This window comes from Oncorhynchus nerka, linkage group LG18 (assembly GCF_034236695.1).
Source record: "Oncorhynchus nerka isolate Pitt River linkage group LG18, Oner_Uvic_2.0, whole genome shotgun sequence".
NCBI lineage: Eukaryota > Metazoa > Chordata > Actinopteri > Salmoniformes > Salmonidae > Oncorhynchus > Oncorhynchus nerka.
In genome coordinates this window covers 55,561,193-55,575,594 of record NC_088413.1, presented here as the reverse complement: position 1 = coordinate 55,575,594, position 14,402 = coordinate 55,561,193, and the positions used below count along the sequence as shown (strand labels likewise).

At 45.5% G+C, this 14,402-nt stretch overlaps 1 protein-coding gene across 3 annotated transcripts in view; it reads right to left on the bottom strand.

Annotated features, from left to right (window-relative positions):
• LOC115146152 (estrogen receptor beta-like) overlaps nucleotides 1–13,291 on the bottom strand; it is a 34,332-nt gene extending 21,041 nt beyond the window's left edge. Inside the window, exon 1 of one of the 3 annotated variants that reach the window (XM_029688039.2) lies at nucleotides 13,008–13,291. In XM_029688039.2, coding sequence (XP_029543899.2) covers nucleotides 13,008–13,046 — 39 coding nt within the window. In that variant the 5' untranslated portion in view covers nucleotides 13,047–13,291. The remainder of the gene's footprint in view (nucleotides 1–13,007) is intronic. The other 2 variants (XM_029688035.2, XM_029688036.2) reach the window with 2 other exon arrangements.
• Between the last annotated feature and the right edge of the window lie 1,111 nt (nucleotides 13,292–14,402).

Sequence of the window (14,402 nt, the reverse complement as noted above, 5' to 3'; positions counted from 1 at the left end):
ATGAGCAAGAGGAAGTCAGTATACCCTCGGCCTAGATGTTTGTCCGCTTGCTGTCGCCGGACCTGGAAGAGAGCCCGGTCTGCTCTTCTCAAGATCATCTCCTGGTATCGACGACGCACGGACCGCCACCGGACCACGGCTCCACATTATCGTCTTGGGCAGAGGGTATGGCTGTCCACTCGGGATCTTCCCCTCCGGGTGGAGTCCCTCAAACTTTCCCTCCGTTTTATCGCCCCTTTCCCCATCTCAAAGATTCTTAGCCCCTCTGCTGTTCATCTTCTGTTGCCCCGCACACATTCCACTTTTCATGTATCAAGGATACCTCTGTCTCACAGCCCTCTGTCTCCTCTTTCATACCTGTGTTTTCTGTTTGTCTGTTGCCATTTCTTCTTGTGTCGTCAAGAATACCAGCGTGTTTTTTTCTGGTACTCCTGTTCTCTCTAGTCCCTGTTTTCTAGTTCTTCTGGATTTTACCAGTCTGCCTGCCCTGACCCCGAGCCTGCCTGCCGTACTGTACCGTACTAACTCTGCCCTGGATTACTGACCTCTGCCTGCCCTGACCCCGAGCCTGCCTGCCGTACTGTACCGTACTAACTCTGCCCTGGATTACTGACCTCTGCCTGCCCTGACCCCGAGCCTGCCTGCCGTACTGTACCGTACTGACTCTGCCCTGGATTACTGACCTCTGCCTGCCCTGACCCCGAGCCTGCCTGCCGTACTGTACCGTACTGACTCTGCCCTGGATTACTGACCTCTGCCTGCCCTGACCCCGAGCCTGCCTGCCGTACTGTACCGTACTGACTCTGCTCTGGATTACTGACCTCTGCCTGCCCTGACCCCGAGCCTGCCTGCCGTACTGTACCGTACGGACTCTGCCCTGGATTACTGACCTCTGCCTGCCCTGACCCCGAGCCTGCCTGCCGTACTGTACCGTACTAACTCTGCCCTGGATTACTGACCTCTGCCTGCCCTGACCCCGAGCCTGCCTGCCGTACTGTACCGTACTGACTCTGCCCTGGATTACTGACCTCTGCCTGCCCTGACCCCGAGCCTGCCTGCCGTACTGTACCGTACTGACTCTGCTCTGGATTACTGACCTCTGCCTGCCCTGACCCCGAGCCTGCCTGCCGTACTGTACCGTACTGACTCTGCCCTGGATTACTGACCTCTGCCTGCCCTGACCCCGAGCCTGCCTGCCGTACTGTACCGTACTAACTCTGCCCTGGATTACTGACCTCTGCCTGCCCTGACCCCGAGCCTGCCTGCCGTACTGTACCGTACTGACTCTGCCCTGGATTACTGACCTCTGCCTGCCCTGACTCCGAGCCTGCCTGCCGTACTGTACCGTACTAACTCTGCCCTGGATTACTGACCTCTGCCTGCCCTGACCCCGAGCCTGCCTGCCGTACTGTACCGTACTGACTCTGCCCTGGATTACTGACCTCTGCCTGCCCTGACCCCGAGCCTGCCTGCCGTACTGTACCGTACTGACTCTGCCCTGGATTACTGACCTCTGCCTGCCCTGACCCCGAGCCTGCCTGCCGTACTGTACCGTACTGACTCTGCCCTGGATTACTGACCTCTGCCTGCCCTGACCCCGAGCCTGCCTGCCGTACTGTACCGTACTGACTCTGCCCTGGATTACTGACCTCTGCCTGCCCTGACCCCGAGCCTGCCTGCCGTACTGTACCGTACTGACTCTGCCCTGGATTACTGACCTCTGCCTGCCCTGACCCCGAGCCTGCCTGCCGTACTGTACCGTACTGACTCTGCCCTGGATTACTGACCTCTGCCTGCCCTGACCCCGAGCCTGCCTGCCGTACTGTACCGTACTGACTCTGCCCTGGATTACTGACCTCTGCCTGCCCTGACCCCGAGCCTGCCTGCCGTACTGTACCGTACTGACTCTGCCCTGGATTACTGACCTCTGCCTGCCCTGACCCCGAGCCTGCCTGCCGTACTGTACCGTACTGACTCTGCCCTGGATTACTGACCTCTGCCTGCCCTGACCCCGAGCCTGCCTGCCGTACTGTACCGTACTGACTCTGCCCTGGATTACTGACCTCTGCCTGCCCTTGACCTGTTGTTTGCCTGCCCCGTTTAGTCAAGAAACCACTCTGATTCGAACTGTCTGCATCTGGGTCTTATCTTGAGTACTGATAGTTTTTCCTTTGTCATCATGCGGTATTGTGTGTAGATTGATGAGGGGGGAAAACGAATGAATCAATTTTAGAAAAAGACTGTAATGTAACAAAATGTGGAAAAAATGTGGGGTCTGAGTACTTTTCGAATGCACTGTAAAATATTGAAAATGCCCACGCTACACATGTCTATATTGGCCCGCTAATACAGGACTAGTAAAGGTCCAGTGCACTACTTTTGTGAAAAAAATGTAAATGTAATGCATTTTGTGTTTACCAGCATTTGTAATTTGAGTCTGATAATTATCTGTACAAAACAGTTAATCTGATAATTGTGGAATATGAAAATACTTGCTTGATATGATTTCCAGTTTCTTGAAATACTTTGCAAACACATGTGAATACCAAAATGGTCTATTCATTCCTTTGACATTTTAGTAAATGTAGTGAGTGCATACATTTTCATACTTTTTCATACGGGTCCCCCATGGGAGTCGAACCCACAACCCTGTCACGATCCCTCTGGAACTTTCATTGCGCACACCTGGCCCCTATTCCCACTGATTGTATTTGCATATATGTGCCCTTTGTTCACCATAGTGCTGTCAATTATTGTTACAATGTCTGTTGGTGCGTGTGAGTACCTGTGCTGTGTGTTTTGGCTTTCGTGCCATTGTGGATTGCGCAGATGATTACGGGTCTCCTCCCGTGTGTTAATCATTGTGTGCGTGTTATTTATTAGAAATACTCCTCGCTATTTTGTTTGGGTTTCAACCCTGTGTTTTGTTATGTGTTTGTTTGGTCTTTGTCACTGTGCCCTTACACGGCATGCCGTAATTTGGGTGTAATAAAAATCCATACCACCCAGACTGCGCCTGTCTCCTGAATCATTTATGCCAGCGTGACAAACCCTAGCAAGCACCATCCTCTACCAACTGAGCCAAATCATCATATCAAATCATCACAAATCACTTGATGTCTCAATGTACTCAATTACTGTATTGTGGATTGTTTTTATTGTAAGAGTTATTCAATAACTCTTACAATTCCAACAATTGAATCCTGAAAGATGTTCTGTTCTTAATTATACAACTACCTTTTTTGCCAAAGCAGAGATACTGAAAAAAATGTTTTCCCCGCGCTAAAGACATATCAGTCTGCTAATAAAGGACTAGTAAAGGCACAGTGAATTTGATTTTTTATTTTGTTTTATGAATATTCATATACCGTGTGCAAAGCTGTCTTCAAGGCAAAGGGTGGCTACTTTGAAGAATCTCACATATAAAATTTTGATTTGTTTAACACTTTTTTGGTTACTACATGATTCCATATGTGTTATTTCATAGTTTTGATGTTTTCACTATTATTCTACAATGCAGAAAATATTCAAAATGAAGAAAAACCCTGGAATGAGTAGGTGTGTCTAATCTTTTGACTGGCACTGTATTTACATATATACAGTATATATACATAAAACATTTTATTCTGATTTTTCATGGAGTGCTGCAGCACCCTCAGCACCCATACGTCCTGTGGCTATGTTCATAACCATGCCATATGCCATTGCACAGACAACTTAAGTAAAGTGACATTAATTTGAGGTGTTATAAAACAGTTATGAATGTGCTTAATACCCAGTGTTGGGGAAGCTCCTCTGAAAATATAGTTTGCCAAGCTACCAAATATAGTTTGCCAAGCTACTTCAAACCGAAATAAATGAATCTACACTAAAGCTACCTGTAAGAAAAAATATAATTTAATGTTCATATGTATCTGTACTGTACTGTAATATACCGTACTCTACTCCAGGGGTTTTCAAACTGGGGGGGGGGGGGGGGGGGGGCTAGGGAGTCCGTGGAACAACAATAACAAAAAACATGTTTTAACCAGTTATATTTCAGTATCCCATCAATATGCAAATAGCGTTTGCACTTTCCTGTCTCACTCTTTACACCAGTGGTAGTCAGGGCCTTATTACTGAGGGGCACGTGGGGGACGTGCCACGGAGCCCTGACCTCCAGGGGACCCTTTACCCAATTATTATTATTATTATTATTTCCAGTGGCAGTTGGGGAGGCCCACAATCAAAAGCTAGTTAGGGGCCCAAAATCCTAGAACCAGCCCTGTTCAGAAAGCATATGAACTGGACATAAGTCATAGCAAAATGTGTAGAATAGCAGGAAATTTGCTTTAAAACTGTTATTTTTTTCTCTCAGCCTCATGGCAAAATGGGTAAAATAGCAGGAAATGTGCTTTAACTATATAAAATGATCACCACTGGTAGTCATTGCGCTGCTCGCAAGCTGCATGCAGCTCTCAAGAACTTAGTTGGCAGCTCGCAAAAATATACTTTTTTTTTAAGGGGTCTTCGCCCAGGGTTCATAGTATTTGGGGGTCCTTGCATGGCCACGGGAAGATGTTTGGGGGGGGGGACTGAGAAATGTTTGCCTGCACTACAGATGGCTATGTCACTCCACTAATATAAGACTAGTAAAGGCTTAGTGCAATACTTTTGTGAGAATTCATTTAACATTAAAAGGTTTGAAAAACCCTGCTCTACTCTGCTGAATTAGACTCAACTGTACTGTACTGTACTGTACTCTACTTTGCTCTACTGTACACCACTGAATTAAACTGTACTGTCCTGCACTGTACTGTGCTGTACTCTGCTGAATTTAACTCTACTAGACTCTACTGTACACTGAATTAAACTGCACTGTACTGCAAAGTCACAAATCATAGGCCCCGGGACTATGCTGTTTGCTCAAAATATGGAGTTGTTGAGAAACAATCAAATCTATTGGTTCTACAGACAGATGAGTCTTCTCTTTCCAAAAGCCTGAAGGTACTACGTTCATCTGTACAAACAATAGTACGCAAGTAGAAACACCATGGGACCACGCAGCCGTCATACCGCTCAGGAAGGATACGCGTTCTGTCTCCTAGAGATGAACGTACTTTGGTGCGAAAAGTGCAAATCAATCCCAGAACAACAGCAAAGGACCTTGTGAAGATGCTGGAGGAAACAGGTACAAAAGTCAATTGCGCACCAAGGACACATGCTTGGCGTGTGTAGCGGAGTATATCAGAATGTCATCGATATACACCACTACACCCTGCCCGTGCAGGTCCCTGAAAATCTCATCTACAAAGGATTGGAAGACTGATGGCACATTCATCAACCCGTACGGCATGACGAGGTACTCATAATGTCCTGAGGTGGTACTAAACACCGTCTTCCACTCGTCTCCCTCTCGGATACACACCAGATTGTACGTACTCCTGAGATCCAGTTTAGTGAAGAAGCACTCCCCGTGCATTGACTCAATCGCCTTGGCGATGAGAGGTAGCGGATAACTGTACCTCACCTTGATTTGATTGAGACCTCTATAATCAATGCACGGGCGCAGACCTCCATCCTTCTTCTTCACAAAAAAGAAACTCGAGGAGGCGGGTGAAGTGAAGGATCGAATGTACCCCTGACGCAGGGATTCGGAAACACATGTCTCCATAGCCACCATCTCCGCTTGCGACAGGGGATACACGTGACTCCTGGGTACAGTGTCTACAAGGTGATTTATCGCACAATCCCCCAGTCAATGGGTGGTAATTGAATCGCCTTCTTCTTACAGAAGGCGAGAGCCAAATCAGCATATTCTAAGGGAATGCACATGGTGGAGACCTGGTCTGGACTTTCCACCGTGGTAGCACCAATGGAAACCCCTACACACCTCCTTGAGCACTCTCGCGACCACCCCGTGAGAGCCCTCTGTTGCCAGGAAATGGTGGGGTTATGACGAGCCAACCAGGGAAGGCCTAGTACCATGGAAAACGTAGGAGAGTCAATGAGAAAGAGACTGATTCTCTCATCGTGAACCTCCTGCGTCTCCATGGCCAGGGAGATGGTGGCCTCCCTGATTCACCCGGACCCTAATGGTCGACTATCCAGAGCGTGAACCGGAAATGGTCTATCCACAGGAATAATGGGGATCCCTAAACTAAGTGCTAATGCTCTGTCAATAAAATTCCAGGCTGCGTCTGAATCGACAAGCGCCTTATGCTGGGAATGCGGGGAGAACTCAGGGAAACAAACCGGTACAAACAGGTGGACAACAGAGGACTCTGGATGAGAGTGGTGCATACTCACTTGGGGTGACATTAGAGTGCCCTGCCTGCTGCCTCGGCTTCCAGAGGGACCAACCCGGCACCGACCGGCAGTGTGCCCTCTGCGGCCACAGATGGTGCACGTGAAGGCCCCTCCTCCAGCCTCCCTATGCACAGCTCCTCACAACTCCATGGGCACCGGAGTGGAAGTGCTGGGAAATGGAACCGACAGAGCCCCTTCAGGACGTCCACGGATGACCAGCAGGTTATCCAACCGGATGGATATATCCACCAGTTGGTCAAAGGTGGTGGTGGCATCCCTGCAGGCCAACTCCCGTCGGACGTCCTCACGTAAGCTGCATCGATAGTGGTCGATAAGGGCCCTGTTGTTCCATCCTGCTCCGGTGGCCAAGGTCCGGAACTCCAGCGCCAAATCCTGTGCATTCATCGTCCCCTGTCTCAAATGGAAGAGTCGTTCACCCGCCGCTCTACCTTCGGGCGGATAGTCAAAGACGGCCCGGAAACGGCGGGTAAACTCCTTGAAGTGGTCCAACACAGCGTCTTCCTCTCCCCACACGGCGTTTGCCAACTCCAGAGCTCTGCCCGAGAGGCATGAGATGAGGGTGGATACTCTCTCCCTTCCTGAGGGAGCTGGGTGAACAGTGGCCAGGTATAGGTCCAGTTGTAAAAGGAACCCCTGGCACTGTGCGGCCGTCCCATCATACTCCCTGGGAAGGGAGAGACGTATTCCACTGGAGCTGGATCCGGACGGGACGTGTAGAGATAACCCTGGTTGAGCTGGTCGAGGCGCTGGAGAGACTTCCTGTTTCTCCCAGCGGTCCATGGTCTGGACAACGCGATCCATCATGCCACCGAGATGATGTAGCATAGCCGCGTGTTCCTGGACGTGTTCCTGGACTCCTCTGACCGGGGTACCTGCTCCTGCTGACTCCATGGTTGGTGTAGGATTCTGTTAGGAGTGTGTATCGGAGGAAAAGTCAGGTGCAGGAGAGCAGAGTGTAGTGAACAGGCACACTTTTTATTCCGGTCAAAATGACAGCACAAAATAACATAAAATGTGCCCAAAACACGGAACATAGACAAAAAGTAATGCACGTAACAATATCCACAATATCAAAATACACGTAACACCAACAATCCTACACAAAGACATGATGGGGAACAGAGGAATAAATACATATGAATTGATTGCGGAATGAAAACCAGTTGTGCATGGAACAAGACAAAACAAATAAATACATGAAAAATGGAGCGGCGATGGCTAGAAAGCCGGTGACATCGACCGAACAAGGAGAGGAGCCGACTTCGGCGGATGTTGTGACAATGGGGACACAGATCGTACTTTTTGGAGAAATGTCCTCTGGTCTGATGAAACAAAAATAGAACTGTTTGGCCATAATAACCATCGTTATGTTTGGAGGAAAAGGGGGACACCATCTCAACCATGAAGCACGGTGGTGGCAGCATCATGTTGTGGGGGTGCTTTGCTGCAGGAGGGACTGGTGCACTTCACAAAATAGATAGCTTCACGAGGGAGGAAAATTATGTGGATATATTGAAGCAACATCTCAAGACATCAGTTAGGAAGTTAAAGCTTCGTCGCAAATGGGTCTTCCAAATGGACAATGACCCCAAGCATACTTCCAAAGTTGTGGCAAAATGGCTTAAGGACAACAAAGTCAAGGTATTATAGTGGCCATCACAAAGCCCTGACCTCAATCCTATAGAAATTTCATGGCCCATCTTTGGACACTGGGTTAACAAACCTCCAGACGAGCTCAAATGCCATACAACACTCCCTCCGTGGCCTCCAACTGCCCTTAAATGCTAGCAGAACTAAATGCATGCTCTTCAACCGATCACTGCCCGCACTCGCCCGCCCATCTAGCATCACTACTCTGAAAGGTTCTGACTTAGAATATGTGGACAACTACAAATACCTAGGTGTCTGGTTAGACTGTAAACTCTCCTTCCAGACTCACATTAAGCAACTCCAATCCAAAATTAAATCTAGAATCGGCTTCCTATTTCGCAACAAAGCATCCTTCACTCATGCTGTCAAATATACCCTCGTAAAACTGACTATCCTACCGATTCTTGACTTCGGCAGGATCATTTACAAAATAGCCTCCTACACTCTACTCAGCAAATTGGATGTAGTCTATCACAATGCCATCCGTTTTGTTACCAAAGCCCCATATACTACCCACCACTGCGACCTGTATGCTCTCATTGGCTGGCCCTCGCTTCATATTCGTTGCCAAACCCACTGTCCCCAGGTCATCTATAAGTCTTTGCTAGGTAAAGCCCCACCTTATCTCAGCTCACTGGTCACCATAGCAGCACCCACCCGTAGCACGCATTCCAGCAGGTATATTTCACTGGTCACCCCCAAAGCCAACTCCTACTTTGGCCGCCTTTCCTTCCAGTTCTCGGCTGCCAATAACTGGAACAAATTGCAAAAATCACTGAAACTGGAGACTTATATCTCCCTCACTAACTTTAAGCATCAGCTGTCAGAGCAGCTTACCGATCATTGCACCTGTACATAGCACATCTGTAAATAGCCCACCCAACTACCTCATCACCATGTTGTTATTTATTTTTTTGCTCCTTTGCACCCCAGTATCTCTACTTGCACATTCATCTTCTGCACATCTACCACTCCAGTGTTTAATTGCTATATTGTAATTATTTTGCCACTATGTCCTATTTATTGCCTGACCTCCCTAATCTTACTACATTTGCACACACTGTATATAGACTTTTCTATTGTGTCATTGACTGTACGTTTGTTTATCCCATGTGTAACTCTGTGTTGTTTGTGTTGCACTGCTTTGCTCTATCTTGGCCAGGTCGCAGTTGTAAATGAGAACTTGTTCTCAACTGGCCTATCTAAAATGTAAAAAAATAGATATATATTAACACAACACAAGCACCCCTGCCAACTGTAAGCATACTGGTAACTGCCAAAATAAAGGAAACACTCGAGTAAATGATGATACAAAGTATATATTATGGTGTGGGGTGCATTTTCCTGGATGGTTGCTGTCCACTTGTAGAATCTATTCCAAGGCGTATTGAAGCTGTTCTGGCAGCTCGCGGTGGCCCAATGTCCTATTAGGGCACTTTATGTTGGTGTTTCCTTTAGTTTGGCAGTTACCTGTATGTGCGTATGATAAACCTTAATCCACCTGTATTTTTTAGAAACTATTGATCCTGTGTGGCTAAATTATGCTCGCTGGTGTATTTTGAACATTGAGAGTGGGCTCCTGTGGCTTTTCGCTCCTGGGCCCCTATAAGCCCTTTCATTAAGCTGGCCCTGTGCGCAGATCTGTACTCTGCTAAATTCAACTACTGGACTGTACTGTGCTGTGCTGTCCAAACTTGTGAAACATAGACATCTTTTCAACATCTGGAAAATATATTTAGCTTTCTGGATACATTGTTACAATGAGGATTCATTATCAGATTGTGACAGGCAACTCCAACATCAATGTGACAGCCCCCCATGAAAAATGCTAATATTCCTCTCACCTCCATGTTTTGTGATCCTGACCTGAATTGGCCACATGGATGACCTCTCCTATAGAGGACACACATTTTTATCTGTACATTTATTGCATAGCCCCCCTGGATTTTGAGTAATAAACACAATGACAACCAACCTGTGAGACAACCAACCCCTGGTCTCCCCTATCCTGTAAACAATGATACTGTTCAGTGATAGTACTGCACATTAATTTCACTTGCACACATTTGTCTTGTGCACAGGATATTCAGCTGTACAGGTAGTTTCATGTACAGGGCTCTCTCTCTTGCTGCTAATGAGAGATTGAACATCAGAAAATGAATATTTTCATTGCACACTCCCCCCACCACCAGTTTCGATAGCATTAAGATCAAAGCGCGGTTCAGGAGACCTTTGCCATTATTCACTGAGAACAAAGGTCAGCAATGATTCACTCATTTCCTCAGTGTTAGTGCCTTTAGAATACTGTACCAGTTGGACTAATGTCAATCGTAATGAAAAAGCATTGTGAATTCGGAAAAAAAAAGAAAAGAATCCATTAAGAAGATTGCATTCTAGAACATTTCCAGACTATGTTGGTCAGACAATGTGGAGGAGATAGTGATTGAGAGAGTGATTAAAGCAGAATGATTAAGTCAGCCATGCTCCCAAATCGTTCCCTCTCAGATGGAGGCAAAGAGCCAGGGACACATACCTCCACACAAAGAGCTACAGCAGCCCCATTTAGCCTCCATTCGCTCTCCCTCAATACTGACAAGTAAGCGCTCAAGAAAAGACTTGTCTCAATTTGAAGGAGGGAGAGAAAACGAGCCTTGTAAGCAAATTACACGGGAGGAGGAGTTGAGGGGCTGCTTTTGGTAGAGTAAAAACTCTTGTGAGAGTGGAGCCGAGCAGAGTGCAGTTGAGTGGAGCAGACAGGCTGATTATGGCACCTAGAGCTTGGAGGTAATTTACCTGTCACCTGTCACTGGAGCTCCTACACCTGGCTCGCACCAGAGCCTTCCCCACTGTACTGTACCTCTGTGCTGTAGCAGCTAGCTCAACTACTCACCGCTTAACCACCCAGCTCCAAATAACACCAGCTATGCCTCACCACTCAAACATCAACCACATAGACCTGGTTTGTACATGGTAAACCCTTCTGAATGATGGTTTCTACATGGTTTATTGGTGTCCTCCCTCAAATTGCCCTGTGATCATTTATTCCTCAGAACCTGGTTCCTCTCTAGGTTTCTTCCTAGGTTCCTGCCTTCTAGGGAGTTTTTCCTAGCCACTGTGCTTACAGCTGAATGGAAAAGGAGATAACATCTGCAATGGAGGACAAGCTGTTATGGACAACCATATAATGTAACACCACGACTAAAGAGGTTCGTTGTAAACCCATTGGCATGTACAGTACTATCCCTGATGGGCATGTTGTAGTAGTGTGTGAGGTTTAAGTTGAAACCTGACAACTAAAGCTGGCTGCGCAGCGCAACACACTCCTACAGCAGCCCTTATGTGCATGACTGCCAGTGACTGAGTGTGTAGCTGTGTAGCTGTGTGTGTCTGCAGTGAGGGCTGCGTTTGATTACTGCATGGAGGCATGTTTTAGTAACATGGTGTATTAGTTTTTGGATAATGTACAAACTAAGACAGTCTTTTGAAACCGTGACCTTGGTGTGTTTTAGGTGCTTGCCAACGGAATGTGTTTCAAGTGGTTGACATGCAGGAGGACGGAAGGGGATGCACAGTTGGGTTATTATTTTTGTACATGACAGGACATCCCCCACACATAGCTCCCCCACAGTCAAGTTATTTGTAAGTAGAAAGGAGAGTAACCCACAGTAACAGTAGGATTATTATTACACTGTGAGCAGTGTCAAGGCTATCAGAGGAGATTGCCAAATGTAAATCATGTTTGATTTTTGATATGACCATTTTTGTTTATGTGATGATGAGAATTGGGAATATCATTTGGGTGCATAAAAATATGTTTTAAAACAGTGTAAATAAGATAAACACGAGCAACAAAAAGGCACTTGCTGTCATTTTGGTCATAGGTGTGATGTGATGCATGCAAGCCAGGGTTAAATAGGCTAACACTTGCCTAATATTAGCTTATAATTGCTTGTTAGTGAGGGAACAATTGTTCTGCCCCTCTGTATCTGAAATCCATACCAAATACCAAATATTTTTGGTGGGTAATATATATATTTTTAAATCTATATATTTTTTTTTACAACCATACCAAATCCAAATCTATCTGTACATTTAAATGCGATCTTCTGCTGGTAATCAACCAAAGCAAACAACCCGTCTAGCCATTCATCCTCTATTTCACACAATCTGGGCAGGGTTATTTTCTAAATGAGGAGGGAGCAGGCAGGCAGCCATAATAAGGGTATGAGTCTCTTATCACCTTAAGTTACTGGTATATTATCAACCTATGTTATCTCCCACGGACAAACCCAACTGTCCAAATATCACTTCTCAACCTCTGATTATCCTAGATTGCATGCCTCTTTAAAGGCTTTGCTAAGTTTACATGCCTCTTGTTGTTTCTCAAATTGCTCATGTGTTTCTTTTCGTGGAAGTCTAGATCAATTTGCTATTTAAAGTGTTTCAAAATTATAGCACTGGAATGTTTGTAATGGTCAACTACAGCAGTAATAATACATTCATTGCATTATAAAAGGGTATGCAATAATGCCTAGGCTACTGTGTCACTGAGTAGCCTACAGTATATAGGCTACCGATATTTCAAGTAAAATATAATAATGTGTGCCAAGCATATAGCATAATATAGCTTGTAATTCAACTTGATGAGTCCAGATCTGTTATATGTTTGTCACCAAATCTATAGTATATAAAATCTTAAACTACTGTTAATCTAAATCACAACTGTAGCCGAAACGAAATGTCTCATCGATTTACTGACAGTAGCCTAAGGATATCCACAGAGCACAATACGAGTTATAGATTTGAAATAATATAGCCTTGGATACTCTACCAAATCACACATCAAAGAAAATATTTTACAACGCTTTAACACAGTGACGCTATTAAAGAGTAAAAGGCTAGCTAGTCATTTGACAATTATGGGAGTAACTTTTTCAACATAATCTAGCTGTCACTTATATACAATCATGTTCAGCTTTTTACTTTCACTTTGTTTCTCAATTTCAAATACGCCAATAGGATACAAACAATAGTTTGATTAAACCAACCTGCCACTTTGTAGTTTGATCTGCTGCCAAGCCTGTCATCAGTGGACGGGGACCTCTTTCCCAGTCGGTGAATTGAGCCAAGTGCCAGCTGCCTAGGGTTGCAGCGCTACGGTGGAGTTACCTTAGAGCACACTCGCACAACTAGAGAAAACAGAAAAAGAAACGGAGACGCAGCCTAAGTTTATTATAGTCCAAAACATGTACGCGTGCGCGCAGCAGTGTTCTAGAATATTGGACCGTTGACTTTCATAGCCTAGCTCAAACAAATTTCACCATCTGTCAACACATCCAAATTAATTGAGGACGCGTAACAGAGAAGAAGCCTTTGTTGGGAATTGTGGGGAGGTACTGTAGGTGTGCGTTCGGGCTGTGCATTCCACGTGGATGGTGGTCTCAGAGCGGTGTAGCTACAGTACATGGAGTGTACAAAACATTAGAAACACCTGTTTTTTCCATGACATAGACTGACCAGGTGAATCCATATGAAAACTGTGATTCCTTATTGATGTCACTTGTTAAATCCACTTCAGTCAGTGTTGATGAAGGGGAGGAGACAGGTTAAAGAAGGTTTTTTAAGCCTTGAGACAATGGGCAAGACAAAATATTTAAGTGCCTTTGAACCAGTTATGGTAGTTCCCAAACTTTTTCACCCTGGGCCCGAGCACTGTTCAGGACACAAACTGTTCACACCCTTCTCAAACTGTTCACACCCTTCTTGTTGGTGCAGAGAATTTTGCAGGTTGAAAGCTTATTTCCTGCAATTCTATACATTTTGCCATATCTAATGTGTATTCATGTGGTATTTGAGTAACTAAAAAATTACAACAATATCTATGGGATAAAAAAACTAAATAAAAAAACGTTAGCTGATATGGGCTAGTTGATCTGGACATTTCTGATAACTTATAAATAGCTCTCTAAGCAAGGTATGCAATGGCTAACATGACAAGAGGAATTGAAGAGGCACTACCCAATTTTGAAATTGCACCTTGTGCATTCTACTATTACAACTTATTACAACTTACAAGAGTACGTTTAAAGCCGGAATGAGTTTCTTCAAAAATATGAAAAATAAATAGGAACCACTGCAGTAGTAGTTTCCCTTGGATATCAAGAATGGTCCACCACCCAAAGGACATCCAGCTGACTTGATACAATTGTGGGAAGCATTTGAGTCAACATGGACCAGCATCCCTGTGGAACGTTTTTGACACCGTTTAGAGTCCATGCCATGACAAATTGAGGCTGTTCTGACTGCAAAAGGAGGGTGCAACTCAATATTAGGAAGTTCCTAATGTTTTGTACACTCAGTGTATGTCACAATGTGGACTATGATTTACATTGCTAACGTAGGCATGTAGAAAAGAGAATATTGTTATGGATAAAATATAACTG